This window comes from Desmodus rotundus, chromosome 2, assembly GCF_022682495.2.
Source record: "Desmodus rotundus isolate HL8 chromosome 2, HLdesRot8A.1, whole genome shotgun sequence".
In the NCBI taxonomy this organism is placed as follows: Eukaryota; Metazoa; Chordata; class Mammalia; order Chiroptera; family Phyllostomidae; genus Desmodus; species Desmodus rotundus.
In genome coordinates, this window is record NC_071388.1 from 13,218,662 (window position 1) to 13,242,618 (window position 23,957).

Genomic DNA, 23,957 nt, shown 5'->3' on the forward strand with positions numbered 1-23,957 from the left:
GAAGGGAGGGAGAAAGAGAGGGAGAGAAACATCATCATGTGGTTGCCTCTCACATGCCCCCAGCTGGAAGCCTGGCCCACAACCCAGGCATGTGCCCTGACTGGGAATCAAATCAGCGACCCTTTGCTTTGTAAGCCAGCACTCAATCCACTGAGCCACGCCAGCCGGGGCTCTTGCCTTCCTTCTTAAGTGAGAAAGCTAGAGGAGGCTTCTGGAGTGGGAGAATCGTCCTTCTCCAGTTGACATAAGTCTCTGGTCAAGTCTTTTCCACTGAAGAGCTCTTCTTTGTTATGGAGAACACTCAGGGCATGCTTCATAGCGGTTGCTCTGTCTCTCTCTGCCTGCGCCAGCAGGGGATCTCTCCTGGTTCTGCATCAGGAGAGCCTGGTGGGACCTCCTGGCGGTAAACCCATGACAGAGTGGGAGTCCCCCTTAGATGGCTCCCCACCTAGTTCACAGCAGCCTTTAGCAGTTAAAACCACCAGTGGAGTGTTGGTACCAGTTTACAGTGCCGCCACCTCCTGCTGGAGTTGAGCAGCTATTGCCTATGACTCCGAGTGCACTTGTCTCTCCACATTTCGTGTGGCAGTGTCCCCTGTAATTCAGCTCTCTGATGCGTCCAGGAACAGTCGTCCCTTCCCAGTTTGTTCAGCTTTTCCTAACTGAGAGGACAGGAGTGACGACTTACAAACTTCTCACATGTCAGACCTGGAACTAGAAGTCCTCCCAATATTTAATTTTAATTATTTTATTCTTCTAAACTGAAGACGAGAAGCTGTGAATGTGATATAATATTCCCACGGTAATGATTTATCCCCAGTGTGGGTGGAAATATTTTGAACTCGCCCTCGTACCATATCCCAAAACAAGCATGAATACGTCCTGTCAGAACGCACAGTTTTAGGCCAAGAGTTTCATGCCGCCAGGGATGTGTCGCTGGTGTGCTTGTTGCATGTAGACCGCCATCCCCGCTGCCATCCCCACTGCCCAGGGGCCTGCCTTCCTTTTCTCTCTCTCCTTTCCCCATGCTGCGTGCTGGCTGTCATTTACTCAGGCCGTTCTTGGGTACGTGCCTACACCTCCTGGGGTCATGCAGTTCTCCTACGTGTTTTGTTAAGCTCTTTCCTACTGTGGCATAAAGCCTTATTGTTTCATCTTTTGTTGTATTTTCTGTGAACTTGGAAACCTAAATCTCCTTGTCTCATTGTAAACAGACCTTGGAATTTGAGTTGAAAGAATGAGAACTGATACTATGGTGCAAAGTTTACAGAGGCGCGCGCACACACACGCACACAGTGTTTGAGGTAAAAAAAATATTTCCTTATTCTCACCGGAGGATATGTTATATTGGTTTTGTTTTATTGATTTTACAGAGAGGAAGGAAGAGAGAGAGAGAGAAACATTGATGTGAGAAGGAACCACTGATCGGTTGTCTCCCACAGGTGCCCTGGCTGGGGATAGAACTTGCAACCTGGGTATGTGTCCTGACCAGGAATCGAACCTGCAACCTGCAACCTTTTAGTGTCAGGACGACGCTCCAACCAGCTGAGAGACCTAGCTGTGTGGCAAGATAAAAAAATACTGTAATGCAATACTTTTTCCCCCAATGAATGCAAAATCATGCCTGATGAACAAATCTAACTTACAAATGACATTGGAAGCAGTTTATTATTTTGTCTAAAGACTGCAAATCCTTCATTTTTGGGTCAAGCATGGAACCAACTCTTTACTTGCTCACAGCACAACTAAAACAGGTTACAGTCTTTGATAGGACTCTACTCAAGGGTCAGGGGTCACAGAAAGTAATTTCAGTGTAACAGACAAGCAATTTTACTTTAGCTATCAATGGATAGTGCTGCTCTCAGAGCAATACAGACAAGAGTTATCCTTACCGGGTGTGCTGGCCTCCCCTGCCGGAGGATAGAGGGTATCTAACCCTGTCCTGAGAGTACCCTTGGGCTTGCCTCCGTACATTAGTGTCCCATCCTACCAGCAGGAGATCTACACAACAGAACTGAGATCCATCAGAATAGGATCCTCCCTAAATTTTCCTCCAGAATGGTTTAGATTCCAAGCCAACCTAAGGACTGAATTATCAGTCCTAATTTCCTCCTGTAGAATCCATTTCTTCCTGGGATAATTGAGGGTAAGGGTATCCCCTCTGTTCAACAAAAGCCGTGGCTACAAGGTTCTGGGCTTGTCATAGAGCCTCAGTGGGAAACTGCATTCATTGGTGCACATCACTACCACCGTCAGAACATCTCTCCAAATATGGGTGATTCTGCTTCAGTAGAATCCCCGCAAGCAGAACAGCACAGGCCAGGCGGAGTTCCATCCGGCCAGTTCAGTTCCCTCTTTGTGTGAGACGAACATTGGGCTTCATGTGGTTTTCACCAACATCAAGGCTCGGTTCCTGTTCACTTCTGAACAGCTTCTCAAATGACAGAAACGACAAAAACAAGACACACAGTCCAGAAGGAAAGCAGCAGATCAGAGGCACAGTGCAGTTTCAACGCAAAGAGAGAACTGTGACTCTCTACAAATGCTACCCTGCTTGAACTCCACCCCGCTGCTCCGCTCCCTTCCCCTCTCTTCTCTCTCTCTCTGCCTATTATTACACAGACTGTCCTACATCTTCAGGCGTTCCTCTTCCACTTTAACATATCTGCTTAATATATGCACAGCCAAATAATCCCTTCTGCTGGTTTCCCCAGAACAGAAGCCTCAGATATTTTCGGGTCTTCACTTCCTGCAACCTTTCTACCAGTGTGATTGTTTTGAAAATACTGAAAACCAATTGTAGTTAGGAGACCGCGTTACAAGAACTTTCTCCTCTACTTTGGTAGATCAGCACCAGTCACAATAACGACATAGAGATTCCACGGGTCCTAAAAATAAGGACAAATCTATGAGATGCTTATAAAGTTAAATGCAGTTAGCTTAAGAATACTCCTTTATTCTTTGATCATATCCTTATTACCTCTTTCTCTCTGTTAATAAATTATTCTTTTATTAATTTATGATTAAATTATGGGTCGTTTTTTGAATTTCTGGTTTGGCAAAATAAAAGTTGAAGACCGAGAGCCAGACCCCTAGAGTTGTGGTTTTGCGGGTTCGTTGTTTGCTCATTGTGTTCCTCCAAGACGTCTGTCTGTGCTGAAGTCCTCACCACAGAATGTACTGCGGAATGTGGCTGTATTTAGAGATAAGATCTTTAAATGGGTAATTAAATTAAAATAAGGTCAACAGATTGGAAAATTGGCCCCATAAGACTGGTGTCTTTATAAAAAGGGGAGGTCAGGGTACAGGCACACCCAGAGGGACGGCCATGTGAGGGCATGAGGAGAAGGTGGCTACGTGCAAGCCAAGGAGACAGGCCTCAGAGGAACCAGCCCTGCTGACGCCTTGACCTCAAACTGCTGGCCCCCGGAACTGTGAGAAAATAAATTTCTGTTGTCTAAGCCACCAGTCAGTGGTACTTTGTTATGGCAGCCCTAGCAAACTAATATACAGTTGTGTGTATGGTTTTCATAGTTTTTCTCTTATGAAATCCCCAAGTTTTAGGAATCTCATCTCAATTTAACACGGGTCAGTTTGCCTTTGTACAGGGTTGTCGAATGCTTCTTTTGTATCTCCAAGCACAAAGGAGACATTTAATATTCATTGAAAACTTCTGATACAAAAAAAGTCCCAGAAAGATTACAGGGAGTATTCATTAATTAAGAAACTTAACACACAGCCAGCACAGAAACTGGCCACTGTCTTACCGTCAATAGTAAACACAAATTTGAGAAACGATTCATTTGACAGCATATGCTTCACAAGGACCGTTCTCCTTTATAGATTTTATTCTGTGAACAGGAGATATTTCCTCTCTCTCTTTTTCATCCTTCGTTTCACCCCTGTGATTGTCGTCGTCCCACTCAAGGGGATTTCTCTATGTGCACCCTCCCAGATGACGTTACTCCACAGATACCTTCTGGGAACCAACTGTCTTCCTAGCCACCTAGTCGAGGAATCCCATTTGCAAGCAAGTCCCGGTCAAGGTCATGAAAACCTAGGCCCCTTTGTTTCAGTGCCTGCCTGTGGGCACACTGAGAGCTTGATTTGCCCATTTCTCCATCTCAGGCCAGAGGGCCTCGCCCTGGGTGCCCCGGCCCTCGCAACCGAGTGTCCCGTCCTCCAGAGCGGGTGACGGTGACGGTGACAAAGGGCTGCACTATCCTGGTTTCCTCAGCAGTGTTCCAAATACACCTTGTGCTCCATGCTCATCACTATCACCAGTTCCCAGGTTTAAAATAGGAACAATAATTCTTAGTGGGCGTGTCTAGTTCTGGCTTTAGGACCAACAACATCTCAGAGCATTGAGCTGAATACCCTCCAACTTTGCAGAAACCTTCTCCTCACCCAGGGCATCCAGGACCTTGTTATGGAAAATTGACTTCACACAGGTTAGGTTACCTATTTTTAGTCAGAACAACAACAACAACAAAGAATAGTTATTTTTTTAAGCAAGGCACAAGGCAATTTACAATCTTAATTACGAAAATGGTCTTCACATCAAGTGTGACCACAAGAAATGGCCTAAAAAGGAGTTTCTCCTTGAAATTCACGGTCCTGTGGAGGCAGAAAACATTTGTGTAACCTCAGCTCCAGCACTTCCCACTTGTGAATATCACAGCACGCTCTGGGGAGTGGGAATGGATACATCTGTTGGCTGCCCTGCTGCAGCTGAACAACATCAGAAAACAGATGTTTTCCAATTTCAGAAAAATACCCAGTAATGCTTGTTGATAAACAGGTTTTAGTTATACTTAAGTGCCTTTACCTTGCAGAGTAAACTAACACTGAAAAGATACAGGAATCCCCAAACAGCTGCTAAAACGCGAGGGCATATTTATTATTACTGTGGAACTATAAAGTTATTTGAACTTCTGTTAATTTTCAGGCACTCTGAAGCATTCGTTTCCACTTCTTTTAATAAACAACGACGTCCTTGCTGCGGACTTCCTGTTTCCTGTCCTGACTTTCTGTAGGAAGAGAGTCCACCAGCCTTTGCTACAAATGTAGCCTGAAGAGGTGTTTCAGACTAAAGGCTGTAACAAGCGGCCTCAGTGCACACCGGGCGTTCAGAGCTTGGGAGGATTAACGAGCTATGTCTTCGCAAAGAGTAGCAATATTAGCAGCTTCCAAACTCATTATAGATTTGTTTGTTTGTGCGCTGGCTCCTATAAGATCAGATAAATGCGTTCCCTCAGTCACTCTGATTCCAAGAATTGAATTCAGATGGTTTGCCTTGTTCTCACCCCTAATTTAGCAGCATCCCTCAAAATATATGCTTCTTTTTGATTGGGCTGTGTTATTAGATGTGTATCTTCTTCCCTCCATTGCTTTATGCCAGATGTTTAAGATACCTTTGCCATAGTGACATCAACTGGAACAAGTTGGAACTGGAACCTCTCTCTAACCATCGTCACAGAGACCCCAAATTCATACTTTTCTATATTACTTGCAAGTGCTACTCAAATAATCTTTGTATAGCTACCACAAAGATAATCCCAGCTGCATTTGAAGGACTTTTTCAAATATAAATATAAATATATTTACAAAATATATTTAATATAAATATAAATAATAAAAATACTTTTTTATTATTATAAAAATAACTGTACGAACTAATCAGTCCTTATTTTTTGCCTTTACTTGGAAAACACACTGGCAATACTGATATAAGTGAGCCTTCAGTTGGCTTTCACATTTTTAAAAAGTAGATTTTGAGCCCTGGCTGGCGTGACACAGTGGACAGAGCGCTGGCCTGTGAACCAAAAGGTCGCCGGTTCGATTCCCTGTCAGGCGATCAATTCCCAAGGTGGTGGGCTGGGTCCCCAGTTGGGGGCGTGCAAGAGGCAATCATTTGAACCATATGACGTTTCTCTCATCATGTTTCTCTCACTCTTTCACTCTCCCTTCCCCTCTCCTTGAAAATAAATAAAATCTTTTTTAAAAAGTAGATTTTGAAATAAATTATTATAAAATTAATAGGCAATTCATGCTTAATACTTTCAGATACACTTTATTGGAATAAATTTGGAATAATTTATTAGGCAAATATATATTTTATAATGAGATATGTAAGGCATCAACAGTGCAAGAGGGCTGCAAATATGCCGGAATCGTGGGTGTTTTCTGTCTCCTGGGAATTTCAATACTACTAAACCCTTTACGATACAATTGGTTAAACACATAACATACAGGCTGTGTTAACTGCCATAAAACGATCCTTAAATTCCTCACTTGGTATTAATCTTGCTAAAAAGTCCTACAAGTAGGGTTCACAGACACATTGCTCAGCTCCCCTCATCTTCTCTCTTCCTTTCTGGGTCCAAAACAACAAAATTTTATTTCATTATACAAAACAACTGAAGTCTTCTCAAATCCCTCCCTTAAACTCAGTTCTTGGTCTTTCTACACATGCCCGAGTCATAAAGCTTCTGAAGAGAGTAAAAATGTCTGTTAGGAAAGAGCATCCACCTTATGTAAAAGTTAGCTGTGATGAAAAAATCACATACATAAATACATGCGATTGACATGTATGAGTATAGATGTACATACACCTCAAAGTAAAATATTTGTTTTTTAATCTTCACCTGAGGATATGTTTTTATTGATGAGAGAGAGAGAGAGGAGAGAGAGAGAGTAAAACCGATGTGAGAGAGAAACATCAATCAGTCACCTCCCGCACTCACCCCAGCTGGGGATTGAACCCGCAGCCTAGTTATGTGCCCTGACTGGGGATCGAACCCAAAACCTTTTGGTGTATGGGACAGTGCTCCAACCAAATAAGCCACTTGCCCAGGGCATCAAAGTAAAATATTTGAATGCTAAGTCAGAACCCATTCCCCCTTAATAAAAATATTGTTTACATGTTCTATCAGTTAATCTGCAATATTGTCTTAGGAGGCTAAATATTTATGGGTTTCCATAATAAACTTAAGCAACGTTCTCTTGTATGAAGTGCTTTTACAGAAGGGTGTAAAGTACGGCCGAGGGAATATAGTTAATAATATTGTAATAACTGTGTGGAGCCAGGCGGGTACTGGAAATATCACAGGCAACACTTCATAAAATATAGAATTGTCTAACCACTGTGCCAAACACTTGAAAACTAACACAAAATAATACTGAGTGTAAACTGTAAATGAGAAATAAAATGTAAAGTTCTTAAAAAAAAGTAATGTTTTTTATGTGTACAGTGTGAAGTGTTCTGTTACACATCCATGCAAGCAGTTGGAGCTGTTATTCTTGGATTCGGGGAGAGCTCAAGTCTAGATACTATGATTCACGATAGCACAGATGGTTTGTAAAGTTAGAGTCAACTAATGTGAGGTCAGAGAAAGGAAGGGCGTCTGCGAAGAACTGAGTCCAGAAAGTAGGGACCATTGAGGTGGGAAGATATAATCTCAGGTGTAATTTCAAAGAAAGTGTGTGCGAGGAGAGGGTGGTCAATTCAGGACAAAAAAGCATAAGATTTCTGTCAGGCAGAAAAGTGGGAAGAAAAGGAAGGTGAAAGAGAAAAAAAAACTTCTCTATCAGAGGGAACAGAATGAAGAAATACGTTCTGTTCATGCTCTGCCCCAAAAGAGACACTAACTTGATCTTCTAGCTCTCAATTTTAGGGGAATGGAAAAAAAAAAAAACCAAACAAACAGAAAAATCTACTTCTCCTGAAGTATCCAGGGTCTGGAGTAAAGATTCCCAAAGCACTGCAATAGCTCCTTCAGATTTCTAGGGCAGCTATTGAGCGAGCCGAGATGACCATTGAGTTTCAGAAGGAGAATTCCCAGCTTCCACGATGGATCCAATTTACTCTCGATAGGTCCCATGGGTGATACAAGTTCAATTACCTCTCATTTGAGAGAGAACACTTGGGAGCATTCTGTTTCAAAGATATTGCCATTGACTTGAACACCAAAGAACCATAGGAAATTCTCTTATCTTCACAGGCGAGGCTCAATGTAGAAAACAATCTTACTTTGATTTATCTTTGCAAACATATGTGGCCTTATTTATTTCTCAAGAAGGATGCACCGAGCTAATTTTTGCACAGGAAATGAATATGAGGAAGAATTTTGTTGTCAGCAGGATGAAAGCTTAGTAAGTACACATCGTGGAATATTTCAGCCCTAATTCCATCCAGGTGAGTGTTTTCACCTCTGAAAGTTGTCTGATTTATTTGCTAAATTCTTCTGAAGCTCACTGCTCTCAAATAGTTCATTGCTTTGCTTCCTTAGTGAGAATTTAACAAGAACTTGTCATAAGAATTCTGCTTGACAGCTGCTTTTTTTCAGCTTACGGAACAAGAAAGGTTAATACGAATTTTGAGTCCCCGAATACTATCTTAGCTGGAGGGTAATCCTGCCACTTCTGGAACACGCTGCACCAAAAATCCTGACTCAAACAATAGAAGACCACAGATCGTCCGACCTGCTCCATGGTCTCAAACCTCAACCAGGGATGTCAGTCAACCTGTTTTCATAAGGAAATGTGGGCTCAGGCAATGCACAACCTAAGCTTTCTATCCAGGAAAAATACTTGAATGCAGAAGAGTTTCTACAAAATTACTTCCCGGATCGATTGTAAAAGGCATACATGAAAATCAAATATATTATGGAAAAGAATTAAGCATTAAAGTGACGAAAGGCTGTTTACCTTTGTGACGTTCCCATCACCCAAACATGAACCACTACACTGAGCCTCGTCTGTGTTACCACACGTGATTCTAAACAAACAAACAAAAAGAAATCCACACTATTTTATTGTGTTTGTGTCAGAAAGATAAGACGTTTTAATAAAAATGTATCTTGAAAATCAATAAATGGAAATGATTTTTAATCAAGTGGACAGATATGTGATCAACATTATTATTTCTGGTATTTTGTATCAATTTTTAAAAATGTATATCCCTTTGTTATATTGATGATGCCCGTAGTGACAGAACCAAGCTTCAGTGGAGTTATATCCTAAGTAACCACAGCACGATAGCACTTCTCCAGTACAACCATTTTTTAATCTGTAAAGCGAGGGATAGAAGATGCCATTCACCATGTGTTTTGAGGACCAGTGCCGCAGAGAAAGCATTTCCTGTACACTGTGGTGTATTTCACGCTTGTCCTTCTCTCATATATGCCTGACCCCTGTGCCCCAATTTTCCATTCATTAAAGGGTGACCCACCCTTGTATTACCTATAATCTCCAAACCCCTTGCTCTCCACCAGGATCCCACCCCCACCCCCCAAGATGCAAATACTTGAAGAACAAAACCCAAAACCTTTTATGTCACGTGGAAATGGTCCTAGATTGGGCATCAGGAGCCCAGGTTCTAGCTTGGCTCTGTCCCCGGCATTCTGTGTAACCCTCATCGAATCACTTCACCTCTTTTGACACCGCTTCTCCATGTTAAAGCAATGGAAATCAAAATAACGAAATATAATGTATGACCTGTCACAGCGCAAAGATTCAAGGGTTGGATAACATGTAGTGTTGGAGAACATGTGCAGAAACAGACAAGGGTTCTCCGCCCTTGTTCGTGGGAGGATGAATTAATTCTACCACACCATTAGGTGGGCAACATGGCAACACGTGGGTAGGGAGGGAGGAGGAAGGGGCTGGAGTGGAAAGTCAGGGTAAGATGAGCATATTAGTTGTGCCTTGCTGTGTAACGAACGAATCACCACAACCTCACATATATTGCCTCTAGTTATCTCCTGGGTCCTCTGCTCAGGTCTCTGGCCAGCTAGCTGTGTCTTCCTCTGGAGACTTAATTAAACAAAACAAAACCAAGGCTTCTAACCTCCCTTGGATTGTTGGCAGAATTCATTTCCTTGCGTTTGTAGGGCTCACCTGATTTTAGCAGGCCTACCTGGGTAATCTCCTTATTGATAGATCAAAATCAACTGATTGGTAATATAAGCACAGGAGTGACCCTATCATATTTAACAGGCATGGCGGGTCCTCAGAAGAAGGGGATTGTGTGGCTCTGCTGGTTGGGAGTCATCCTGCAAACTGAAAGGTCACCATTTCGATTGTGGTCAGGGCACATGTTTGGGTTGCAGGTTGGGTCCCCGGTTGGGGTGCATACCAACCAATGTTTCTTTCTCACATGGATGCTTCTCTCCCTGTCTTTCTCCCTCCCTTTCCCTCTCTATGGAATCAATAAAAGAAAAAAAAGGGGGGATTGTACAAGCCATAGACACCAGACCCCAGGGGTCGGAATCTTGGGGCCACCGTAGAATCCTGCCTACCACAGGGAAACAGGAAAACCAGTGCTTGGGGCTGACAGAAGAAAGGGGGGTTGGGGACACCAGCCAAAACGGAGAAGTATTTTACCAATAATCATCATCCTAGCGGGTCTTTCCTCACACTTCCTTTTTGTCTCCCTCCCTTTCTTCCTCTCCTCCCTCCCAAATAAAATATTGTTAGATCCCATGCCCAACCCAAATAATCCTTGCCTCTTCTCTTCATGGCCAAGTTCCTACCCCCTTTGTTACTTGCCTCTACCAGGTGGGTTAACAATCAAATTATGTTTTGATATAGGTCATGAAGACATTAAACCTACTGCTGACTGCATACCTCAGTGGCCATCCTGCAGAAGCCCACCTCCCCTCATCCGAGGACATCAGAGCCACCACGAGGAGCTTGGCACGACCCAGCAGTCTCTCCTCCCCAGGATCCAGCTAGCCTGGGAATTCGGCAGTAGGGGAGAAATGCCTTGCTTGCCTGGATATCTGATAAGGCACAGTATTTAATTTAAACTAAATTAAATAGCTTTAATATTGTGGAGAAAAATTGATTAAAAAATTTTAGAAACTGTTAAGAGAAAATAGAGAAAGCCATTGCTAATTATAATACTACAAAGATATAGTCTAATTAATTTCAAAAACTTTGTGAAAGACTAAAGTGCTATATTTTGTAGAAACTGGAATTTTTTACGGAGTCAAATTCACATCTGAGATGTATTCTTGATACAAGGGGATTGACAAAGTACTGTTCCCAGTGTTACTAAGAGTACAACCACAGATGAGAGCTCCTTGTTGACACAGGTTGGCATGGGATATAAACGTCACAAGTAAGTAGAAGTCAATATTCGAAGAAAAACTGAGGCCACTCTGCTGTGTATCTCAGGTACTTCCTCGCCAGCGCATTCATGTATTTTCTCTTGCTCTTTCCTCCACTACTTACTAGCCACCTTCAGAGCTCAGATTTCAAAGTGACGTGGTAAACCAGAAAGAATCAAGTCGCAAACTCCTGGCTTCCAGTCCAATGAAAGAGAGAGTGGCGTGAACACCCCTCCTCTGTAATTTGGGATTTAAGTGTAAATCTCTAGTATTTAAGAATTATGAGTGCACACCCCCCTTTTGGGAGCAAACCATATAAAATGCAGTGTTTTTGAGCAAACAGCATGCAATGTTTTTGAGCAAACAGTATGTAAAATATAATAATATATATATAATAATAATATATGCAAATAAGCACATCAATAACATTGAATTCATGCACCCTTTCCTGAGACCCATTCGTTAGAGTACGGTTTTTGTAAGACGGTGTGAATGTGTAAATGACATTACTTCATCTGAGATACTTGTTTTCACAAAGTTTCTCCATGGTAGTTTCTTAAAAGTTCTTTATATTATGGAAATTTTCATATATGCACAATAGAATGAATGGAATATATAATGAAACTTCATGTATCCATCACCCAGTTTCAATGGTTTTCAACACATGGCTTTAAAAAAATCTATAGCCCACTCATTGAAACATTTAAAGCAAATACTAGATAACACATGATTTCATTTTTAACTACTTCCATACACACTTCTAAAAGATAAACTTCCTTCTTCTTTTTCCTTCCTTCCCTCCTTCCTGCTTCCCTTCCTCCTTCCCTCCCTCCCTTCCTGCCCTGTTCCTTCCCTCCCTGTAAACACAGGCTATTATCACACTTAAAAAATTTGACACTGATTCCTTAATATTTTATTTTTTATTTAATATATTTTATTGATTATGCTATTACAATTCTCCCATTTTACCCCCCCCCTTTATTTCCCTCTGCCCTGCACACTCCCTCCCACCCACATTTCCCCCTTTAGTTCGAGTCCATGGGTCATACATATAAGTAAGTTCTTTGGCTTCTCCATTTTCTGTACTACTCTTACCCTCCCCCTGTCTATTTTCTACCTACCATTTATGCTACTTATTCTCTGTACCTTTTCCCCCTCTCTCCCCCTCCCACACACCCCTGCTGCTAAACCTCCATGTGATCTCCATTTCTGTGATTCTGTTCCTGTTCCAGTTGTTTGCTTAGTTTTTGTTTTAGGTGTGGTTGCTAATAACTGTGAGTTTGTTGTCATTTTACTGCTCATATTTTTTATCTTCTTTTTCCTAGATAAGTCCCTTTAACATTTCATATAATAAGGGCTTGGTGATGATGAACTCTTTTAACTTGACCTCATCTGGGAAGCACTTTATCTGTCCTTCCATTCTAAATGATAGCTTTGCTGGATACAGTAATCTTGGATGTAGGTCCTTGCCCTTCATGACTTTGAATACTTCTTTCCAGCCCCTTCTTGCCTGCAAGGTTTCTCTTGAGAAATCAGCTGATAGACTTATGGGAACTCCTTTGTAGCTGTCTCCTTTTGCTGCTTTTAGATTCTCTCCTTATCTTTAATCTTGGCTAATGTAATTATAATGTACCTTGGTGTGTTCCTTCTTGGGTCCAAGTTCTTTGGGACTCTCTGAGCTTCCTGAACTTCCTGGAAGTTTATTTCCTATGCCAGATTAGGGAAGTTCTCCTTCATTATTTGTTCTATTATGTCTTCAATTTTTTGCTCTCCCTCTTCTCCTTCTGGTACCCCTTTGATTCGGATGCTAGAACATTTAAAGATGTCCTGGAGGTTCCTAAGTTTAAAAAACTCTCCTAAGTTTTTTAAATTTTTGTTTCTTCATTCTGTTCTGGTTGAATGTTTCTGTCTTCCTTCTGTTCCAAATTGTTGATTTGAGTCCTAGTTTCCTGCCCATCACTGCTGGTTCCCTGTACATTTTCCTTTGTTTCTCTTAGCATAGCCTTCATTGTTTCATCTAATTTGTGACCTAATTCAACCAATTCTGTGAGCATCCTGATTACCAGTGTTTTGACCTGTGCATCTGATAGGTTGGCTATCTCTTCGTTGCTTAGTTGTATTTTTTCTGGAGCTTTGATCTGTTCTTTCATTTGGGTCATTGTTTTTTGGGGGGTTTTTTTGGTCTGGGTGAGCCTGTTACATAGTAAGGGGCGGAGCCTTAGGTGTTTACGGGGGCAGGGTAACACTCGTGGCTGCGCTGTGACGCTGTACGTGGGGCAGGGCCCGAGAAGGAGCAAAGGTGCTCGCTCCACTCTCTGCTAGTTTTCAGTCACTTCCCTCGCTATCCACACACAAAGTGGGCCCCTCTGGTGCTGATTCCTGAGTGGGTGGGTTTGTGCACGCTCTAGGCCCCCGTGGGTCTCTCTAACGACCTCTCCTGTGAGGCTGGGAGTTTCTCCTGCTGCCGCTTCAAACCCCACGGGTGTTTTCAATCAGAGGTGTGAGGCTTTATTTCCTCATGCTGGAGCCCTGGGTTGCAGGGTCTGTCTCGCTCCCCAGTTTCCTCTCGGTGTATCCCCACACGAATGTGGGACCGCCCGGTCCGCAATCCGCCACCTCGCTGGGTCCGCCAGCCTCTGCGTTGCTGAGAGTCCTCTGGACCCGCTGCCCATTTCCGCCCCTCCCACTGGTCTGAGTGAGTGTTTCTTTATCTCCTTGGTTGTCAGACTTCCATACAGTTTGATCTTCTGTCAGTTCTGGGCTTTTTTGTTTTTTAATTTGTCTTTCTTTCGGTTGTGTGACGAGGCACAGTGTGTCTACCTACGCCTCCACCTTGGCCAGAAACCCTCATTCCTTAATATTTTAAAAATATCCAGTTTCAATTTTCCCTGATTGCCTCAATTTTTTAAGTTTATTTATTGAAAACAGGATCCAAACAAGACCACACATTTCATTTGATTTTAAAGGATACCTCAATGTATATCAATAATATGTCAATTTTAAAAATAAGACTCAGGTCTCTTTAATCTGTACATTCTCCTCTTCTTCTGTAATTGATTTTTCCTCATTACTTTTTTTGTCCTTATGTCATCTTTATTTGTATCTTGCTGATTGCATCCACGTAATGACAATTTCTGTGGCGCCTGTACTGCCTATAAGCTGGTACTTACATCTGGGGGATTTATCAGATTCAGACTCAATTTAATTTTTGGCAAGAATAGTCAATACATCACATTACACAGTACATATCTAGTCTTCTCTCCTTTTGTGATAGGATTGGTCAGTGCATTCAAGGATTATTTATTCTTTATCAAATGTCTCACCAACTTTGCAAAGATAGTTTTAGCAGCTGTTGGTGATGACTGCCTACATCCATTATCTTACAGACAGTATTTTGTAAAACTTTACTGACTTACACAAATTTAGAGGTGGAAAAGAAAAATTTAATGTAAACTTCTCACTTTGGATAAGACAAATAAAAGCCAGGAGAAGTGAGAAAGATATGCAAAGTTTGCAATTCTTTGCTAAGCATGTTAAACGTGACAGGAATTTTTCCTATGGAGACAGGACTTACTCCTAATTGAAAGCCCAAGTCTAGCCTGCCCTTATTTAAGTAACCCTGATGGAAATGTCTAACCACCCTATGCCTCAACTTCTTTCTTCATCTATAAAATGGACAATACTAGTACCTACTTTAAACAGTTGAGATAAAGGAGAATGAACATACAGTGCTCGACACAATATAAGTGAACAGAATTAGCCATTATTCATTCGGTCATTCATTCATTCAACAATACGTGGCCATTTTTATAACATTTTATCACTTCATTTCATCATTAAGTGACATGAGCACCAATCTCAAAAATAGAGAACTGGATTTCTGGAGGGTAGTGTTTCTTTTCCAGGCCCCTGTGCTTATTTAGCAAGTTGCTCTCACACATGTGATTTTATTCAATCCCCTCAGTAGATCTGTACTGTAGGCAAATGTGTCTACTGCCGTAGCTTTGAAAGGATATGGAGAGGCTAAATGATTTGCCTAAATTTCATGTCTAGTTAGTGGCAAACCTGGGACTTATAACCTATTTCATCTGGCTCTTTCCATAACACACTGCCTTACATATTCTCCATACTTAGGTATTCTATATTCATTTAACTGATTAGTGGATTTCAAACTAACAGGGCATATTTTCTCACTTAAAGAATTTTCTTTAAAATAAGTTCTCTCTAAAATCAGAGACCAGAAGAATCCAACTATGGAGCTCTACATGCACAGCTTTTTCCTTTAACCACTAAGTCACTCAAACACTGTGGTTCAACTACGCAATAATGAACTGACCAATGTGTGAATGGAAAGTGCATCCTACCCTTCCATTCACAAAAAAGGCAATACCAACATTAGCGATGGGAGATCTTACCTTCCCCTTTGGTACAGGCAATAGTAGAACAAATCTAAGCAAGTAAATTAAAGAGTTGTTCATAGATATGGTTAATAATTTATTATCTTGAAGTGTTGTTCTATATTTATCTTGAAGTGTTGTTCTATTCATGTTATATTACTTGTAAAATTAGTCCAGGAGTTATTTGTCATGAAGTAAATCCCCTAAATCAATGATGGTATCAGCAGATATGGAAGTGTTTTCAGATGAAAGAAAAATTTGCATACACCATTAACATCGACATAATCCTTCAATTGAAAGTGACGCTCATTATTTAACAACAAAATATTCTAAATCTGCGTGGTCTGCAGGTGTCATTCTGTGAACTGCTATGTGTCCACAGGGACCTGAGGACAGACACTGAAACAATTATAGCAATTTGACAGAGTAATCATGTCTGTGGAACCTAGTAGTTTTTTAAAAGTGGGTATTTTTACCTTTTTAATTTCATTTCTCTAGTAATTCAGGTTTAAACTTTACTGTAATTTACATAGCCGCCCCCCTCGCCCCATTTTAAATGTACATTTAAACGAGTTTTGGCAAACTTGTTCATCCACGTCACCAACAGATCAAAATGTACGATGTGGTCACCAAGCCTCAAAATTCCCTTGGGCTCAGTCTTTTTTTATTGCTGAGTGGTATGTCCATTGTATGACTATTCCACAATTTGTCTATTCAACATCAGTCACCTGTTGAAAGACATTTGGGGGCCATTATGAATAAAGCTATTGTATTATAAACATTAGTGTGGAAGACTTTCAGTGGCTTTCTTTCTTAGCTAAACGCCTAGGACTGGAATTGCTAGGTTGTGACAAAAATGTGTTAAACTATTCCAAAGTAGTGTGCTATTTTACATTTTAACCAGCAGTGTGTGTGATCTTCATTTGTCACGGCCCATACTTGGTGTGAGACTTTTCACTTTTAGCAGTTATAATGGGCATTTAGTAATACTGAATTTGTTTCCTGATGACTAATAATGCCCAACAACTTTTCATATGCTTACTGGCTACTTGTATATATATTTTTGAAGTGTCTGTTCAAGTCTTTTGGCCATATATTATTGCACTGTCTTAAAAGAGTTCCATATGTATTTTTAAAATACGAACTTTGTAAGATATATGTATTGCAAGTATTTTTCTCAGTGTTTTGACTTTTTAGAAGTATCTTTCAAAAAACAAAGGTTTTTTAAAGATGTTGACATTTCACTTTTTACTTTGCTTTTTGTTTTACCTAAAAAGTATTGTCCTATTCCAGTCATGAAAACTTTCTTCTGCTTTATTCCTTTAAGTTTTAAGAGTTTTTGCTTTTATTTTTAGGTTGATGATCCCTTTTTTTATACAATTTTTTATGTGATATAAGAATTGATGTTCATTTTTCTCCATAAATATATCCTTGTTCTAACATTTATTTGAAAAAACTGTGAAATTACCTTGGCACCTATCAAAACTCAACAGGCCATGTGAGTGTGAGTCTTTCTGGTTCTAGTCTGTTCACTGGTTCACATTTACCTTTGTCTCAATACTGTATCCCACTACTTTCCAAGGAGCAAAGCTGTATATAAATAGTCCAAGTTCTGTAATTTTTTCTTTTTCAAATTGTTTTGGCTATTCTGGGTCATTTGCACTTACACATAAATTTTATAATCAGTTTGTTTACAAAAATGCCAGAATTTTTAGTTACATTGCATTATTTATATGTCAATTCAGGGACAATTACCATTTATAAATGAGTCTTCCAATTTGCAATTATGGTGTATCTCCGTCCACTCAGGTTTTCTTTCATTTCTTACCAATTATGTGGTTTTCATTGGACAAGCCTTACACAAATTTTGTTGTATTTGTTCTAATTATTGTTTTCTAATTCTACTGTAAATGGTAGCTTCTAAATTTCCATTTCCAATTATATGTTGCTAGTATGTAGAAATAAAAGTGAGTTTTGTATATTGAGCTTATAACTTACTAAACTCACTTATTAATTATAGTAGTTTAACTATTTTTTTAGGATTTTTAACATGTTTGATCATGTCTTCTGCAAAGAGTTTAATCTTACAGTATGTATGCTTTTTCTCTTTCTTTATGTCATAGGTTGGATCTTCAGTACAGGACTAAAGAGAAATGGTGACAGATGCCCCTTTGCCCTCCCCATCTTGGAAGAAAAACAAACCATTAGGCATGATGTGAGCTGCAGGTTTTCAGATACTCTCTGTCAGGGTAAGGAGACTGCCTTCTAATTCTGGTTTGCTCCGTTTTTATCATAAACGGCTGTTGAACGTCATTATACACACTTTCTGCACCTACTGAGAGGACCATGTTCCCCCACCCCTGTATGGTTGATTTGGTGAATTACATCGGTTTTTTAAAATTCTGGGAATTGATTAGTTAAAAACGATTTTAATTTTGGTAAAATACACAAAGTTACCATTTTCACCATGTTTATGTGCACTATTCCCTATCATTAAGTACACTTACCGTCGTGCAACCTAGCCCCATGACTTTTTCATCAGGCGTAACTGAAAGTATCCATTAAAAAGCTCTCCATGTCCCCCCTCCCCTTTTAATTCATTTGCTTTTTATTTTACAAAAATTTCAATCTGTGACCAATTGGAAATAAAAAGGTTTCACCTCAGAAAATTTTAAAAGCAATGTTCTAAATCAGTTGGTTTACCAGAAATAAAAAGCAAGCATTTTTAACATGTGTTTGGCTTGCAAATTAAGCTTTAGTCCTACAAAAAAAACCCAGCGTCTGGGGAGAACAAACATACATCACTGGTTTCCTGATAGCTTCCATCACTTCAAACTAGGTAAAATTAAACTGTGTTTTTAAAGCAATTTATCTCACTCGAAGCATAATTTCTTTTTTAAGTACATCCAAGTCTGGCCACTGCTTGACTATAAACAAAAGAATAAGTCATTTTCTCCTGTCTCCTCTGATTCCTCTCCACTTCAGTCCTGGCTGAAGCATCTTGTTGTTACTTAGCCAACACAGACAAGTTATTACTATTTTTTTAATTAAAAAAATTAAAGACTTGACTAAGAATTTCTAGTTTAACCATCATTGGCTCACCTTTTGAGAAGCACCTATCTTAGCATTCCTTCTGTTATTCTACAATGCTTTGGCTTTGTGGACAAGATTTCATTCATTGTTTTTTTTAGAAGACTAAAATAAACTCCATCACCCAGTTTCAGTTCATGGAGTTGGTTCTTCACAAACTGGCGGTTTTAAGGCACGAGGGGATGATACAGACATCAGATGTGGACCTCTCCATGTGTTCACCCAACCAAATGTCCCTGTGATTTGAGACTCTTTGTTTGCAGAAATAAAACTTCTAACAGCACAGAAATATACTGTATAATAGTTTTATTTTTCTCATTTTACTATTTTTACATTTTATGCACAAATATTTTTATCTGAGTAAAAATAGAAAATAACTGTTTTATGTAAAATTACAAAAAAAATAAAAACCACAAAGAAATACATAATTGTTATTATGACAGTATAAGTGTCTTTATTTAAAGAGTAAAAATGTATGCAAAAATCCTCCTCCCTTTTACAAAAAATTGAGAATTTTTTTTTCTGGCAGCAAGTGAATTATCACTGAATATCAATATTTTTACACCCTGTAGATATGAAGACATTAAGTTAGTCACAGGTTGTTTTGCAATTATGAATTTAAAAATATTTTTGTGCTATTTCAAAGATACACTAGTTCCTTTCAAAAAGCAGTAGCATAAAATGATGAATATGTAAAATAGCAAACCTTGCAAAAAATATTTGGAGGTACAATCCTTTAAAGAAATATACTTGAGTTTCACCATTAATCAGAGGAGAAAAACAACTAAACAGTTTTTTCTAATTAACTGACACAGATTGATACAAAAATGAATGTGGTAAGTTGATTCATGTGAGGATCAACCACACATAGCAATTCTGCCTAATTTGATTTTCTGGTGCCAACACAAACTTCCAAACTTTAAGCTAGCTAGACACCCATGAAAGTGGCTCAATGAGAACCTTATGTGGAAAATAAGTTTTAAAGTAAAAGTGAACACTTCATTATTCTTGTACTTATACAAAAGATGGCCAAAAATTTTATCTTTCGTCCTTTGAATATACTGTAAATTCTCCTATGGAAAATTCACTCATAAAAACATAAACGAAGAATGAATAGTGTGAATTATATTTTCTTTCATAATCTTTTAATAAGGGAAAAAGACTACCTGACTTTCTGGTAACTGAACTTCAGTAAGGATAATGAAAATAGTTTCTGTAAGTTGAGACAAAGTAACAGAAGTTTTTGAATCAACTGGGTAAATTAGTCTCATTACTTTACCTATGTTATGGTGCATAAAATGATAAAGACAGGCAAAGAAGAAGAGCAGCCAATCACATGTGAGAATGGTCTCTGTTTGCATTATGAGAAATAAAAAACCGCTCAGAGAGGAAAAGGGACGGGGGGAGGGGGGGGAGGGGTGTGTGTGTGTGTGTGTGTGTGTGTGTGTGTGTGTGTGTGTAAAGCATCTGAGGAATGCTTAAAGGGAAAAAAACAGTTTGACTTTAGGAATCTGAAATAAATGTAGGTGTTCCTTGCCTTAAAAAAATATATACATACCTATAAAGGAAATCTGCCATCCTGGCTAAAATTTTAACATAATGTCACCCAAAAAGTATTTTAAAAGTCAAGTATTTTAAGCTCTTGCTCTTGATAATATACCAGAATAGTATACTTTATTATTTTTTTTAAATTATACGTGACTTGTCAACTCCCCAGGTCATAAATGGATGGTGCAAAACCTTCTTTTTAGCTATCTGTCATCTGAAACTAGAGCTTCTGTATATTATTTCATAGTGCTAGTCTACTCAGGTATTCTTGCAATCACCGCACCTAGTAATTGTCAGTCTATTTGGTATGAGTTTATAAAAAGGTGAAAATGGGAAGTTACAAATTTTATTCTTTTTTACCTATCTACCTCCAGGGTCTTAAAGGACTTAATACAATAGTATAAATGAACCAACAGTACACTTTGTAGTCCTATAGTGCAGCACTTAGTTATCTGAGGTTACCAGACAAAGAGATCATGGATCCCTCCTTGTTCCTAAGAGCCCTGCATCCTGTGGTTCATCCCAAACCACTACTTAGTCCTGACAGCAGCAAGTGCTAACTGTCACCTTGCTTGCATTACCACGGCCATCTCCTCCTAGTTAGTCAAAAGCATTAACTCTCTTATAAAGCTGTTTAGAGGGATGAATTTAAAGTAAATGGTGAGGGAGAAGGTGCATAAAGGAATATTTTAGAATCAATCTTCTGCTACAAGAAGATTAGAAGTTATGTGCCAGTATCTCCTATCAGGATTTATATATACCTTAAAACAAACAATAACAATAAAAAAACCAAAGCAAGAAAAGTGAGCAAGCAAGCGAGCAAAAGAGGAAGACATTTCTAGCCACTTTTGTTAGTGTTAGCTTGTGGTAAGTAAAGAGGTTCATATATATGAATTATTTAATATTTTAAGATTTATAAAAATGAATTATTACCTTTTGAAATATCCTTCCTTTTGAGCACAGTCTTCCTATATGTGTGTACCTATATATATAGGAAATAATCAAATGGACATATACATAGATATTTATATACTCACGCACATAAATATTCAAAAGGAAAAAATTAAATAAATGGGAAATTTTGTTTTAAGACTGCCTGTACTGGAGGTCAAAATTTCCTTTTTACTATTACTGTTTGCAAGTAATTTACTAATATCTTGAAAGGTAAAGTACTGCTGACTGATTTAAAGTCTTCATTTCATCAGAAACACAATGACTATATAAACTGCTTTGCATAATAATCGGCACTAAAGGGTAATTTTTTAAAGAGAGAGAAGACAAACCAAACCAAGCCACCTTTCTGGCTGAGTTATACCTTCTCAGTTTTTTTAAATCTCTGACAGGAAAAACAGAGATCATTTCAAATTTTTTGTAATAGTTGGTTTATTAAAATTAAATGCCTTTTAGAATAATTTAAATTCTTGGCCTGACATTATGAATAATCTATATAGAAATCCTTCAATCTGGCTTGAGTTAAGCCAGACTGAAGCCTGGACCTCCTTCTTCAGCACTGCTCTTCTGCCAGCCCACTGCTCCATGTCCCCCGTTTGCAAAGACAGGCATTGCTTCACACACCTGATACTGTTAGCTCAGCAGTTTAGGATTGTATCTTTATTTGACACGACTGTGTTAGCTCTGCCTGATGAGGTGAAACAGGCGCACATGCTTTAGCTGTGGAAATTCCACATTCTGGTTCTATGTAAAGCAACATCTAAAGCAGCAGAGAGGGGAAACAGTTATATTTTCAAAAATAGTTAAGCCAGATTGTTCCCTGGAGATACTTCATTTATTTTTCATCCTCAGATGCTACTGGCAATTTTTGGTAGGGCTAGACATTAATACTGACCAGTTTAGCTTTCCTGACTGTTAACAAATTATCCCACAATGAACCTGCCCTTCATACTGAAGCCATTGTGGTGACCCTTTAACACACACATATTCTAAAATATATGCTCAAAGTAAAAAGATCCAAATTCACAAGAGTATGAAATATTTATAAAAAAATCATGCATCAGATTGTACAGTCTAGAAATGAAAGATTCAAATTCAGTAATAAAGGTAAGAGCAATCAATACTTGCTCTGGTATTTAAGAAAGACCTCGAAACCCCAGAAGGTCCTGGGCTCAGTTATCCTTTTCTGTTTGCAGAGAAGCCGTAGCCAGGGCTACTGCCGTGACTGGCTGGGCAATTCCATGGAGCTGCATCTTTGCAAGTTTCTTCTGTTCACATTCTGTGACCAATCGGTTCAATTCTGCCGCACTGTATCCAATAAGAGTCTTCAAGTCACAGACAAACTTGTACACAAATCTCTTGCCTTGAACTTTACAAATCATGTCCCCATCATAGTAGTATCTTTAAAAAGAGAAAAACACATGAGCACTATATAAAAAATAACGAGTTTGGACTTTTTACAAGATTTCACAGACTTCTGTAAGCAGAAGACTAGTAGAGTACTGCACATTCCATAACGGCAGCTACCACTGAAGTTACACAGAAATACGTGATGTTACTATCCAAGGAAACCTCACAACATTATTTACTAAAATTCCAATGCTCAGTACTCCAAAACATTACATACTAAATTTCAAAGCATATTTTCCACACTTAGGATTAAACACTTATTAAAAAAAAAACATTATTAAGCAAAATAAAAAACCCTGGGAGCAGTAATAGAACCTATGAACAAGGGCTTAGAGTCAGAATGCTCAGACTTGAAACCCAGCATCTTATTTCATTTGTGCCCAGAAGAAAGCCACCTGATCTCTAATCTTTTATCCCTCATCTATAAAAGGAGGTTAAAAACAGTACTTATTCTTCTGAACTGTTGAGGATTAAAAGGATTATCGTTGCAAAGTGGTTAAGCACACAATAACTGGCAAATAGTCCTCTATTAAACAGAAGCTATGCTAATGATTAAGAATCCATATAGTATGAAGAAATTTTTAATGTACACAGTCTATGGACTGTTGGAATGTCTACTTCTTTTCTGTCCTGAACAAAATCCTATATTGTGTAACCATGCCTTCACTTTCATCATGTTAATATGTAAAGGGTTTCCTTTCAGAGAAATTCTCCAAATCCGACAGGGAACCTCAAAAGTAAGGAAAAGAGCTAAAAGAGACAATACAAAAAAACCCCAGAGAATAAGACATCATTAAGAAAGATGTTTCAATTTGACTTCTGGCCAAGATGGAGGCTTAGGTAGACACACTGTGCCTCCTCACACAACCAAAAGGACAACAATTTAAAAACAAAAAACAACCAGAACTGACAGCAAATTGAACTGTATGGAAGACCGACAACCAAGGAGATAAAGAGGAGACATTCATCCAGACCGGTAGGAGGGACGGAGACGGGCAGCCAGGGTGGAGAGGACTCGCAGCAAGGCGGCGGCTGGCAGACCCAGTGAGGTGGTGGATTGTGGAGCGGGGTGGGCAAAGTTGCAGCTGGCTGGAGAGGCAGCAGCTGGTGGATGGGGTGACAGACCGCACAACCCAGGGCTCCAGCTCAGGGAAATAAAGCCTCAAACTACTGATTGAAAACACCTGAGGGGGTTGAGGCAGCAGTGGGAGAAACTCCCAGCCTCACAGGAGAGTTCCTTGGAGACACCCACAGGGGCCTAGAGCGTGCACAAACCCACCCACTTGGGAAGCATCACCAGAAGGGCCCAAATGGATTGTGGGTAGTGGAGGGAGTGACTGAAAACCGGCAGAGTGGAGCAAGCTCCATTACTCCCTCTCGGACCCCTCCCCCACGTACAGCGTCACAGCACATCGACCAGCGTTACCCCGCCCGGGCGAACACCTAA

At 39.6% G+C, this 23,957-nt stretch overlaps 1 protein-coding gene across 3 annotated transcripts in view; it reads right to left on the reverse strand.

The window, feature by feature from the left end:
* Positions 1–19,757: 19,757 nt before the first annotated feature.
* Positions 19,758–23,957, reverse strand: part of GABPA (GA binding protein transcription factor subunit alpha) — a 33,195-nt gene continuing 28,995 nt past the window's right edge. For all 3 annotated transcript variants that reach the window (XM_045196882.3, XM_024562669.4, XM_024562677.4), the window contains exon 10: positions 19,758–22,501. In XM_045196882.3, the coding sequence (XP_045052817.1) occupies positions 22,273–22,501 (229 nt within the window). In that variant the 3' untranslated portion in view covers positions 19,758–22,272. The remainder of the gene's footprint in view (positions 22,502–23,957) is intronic.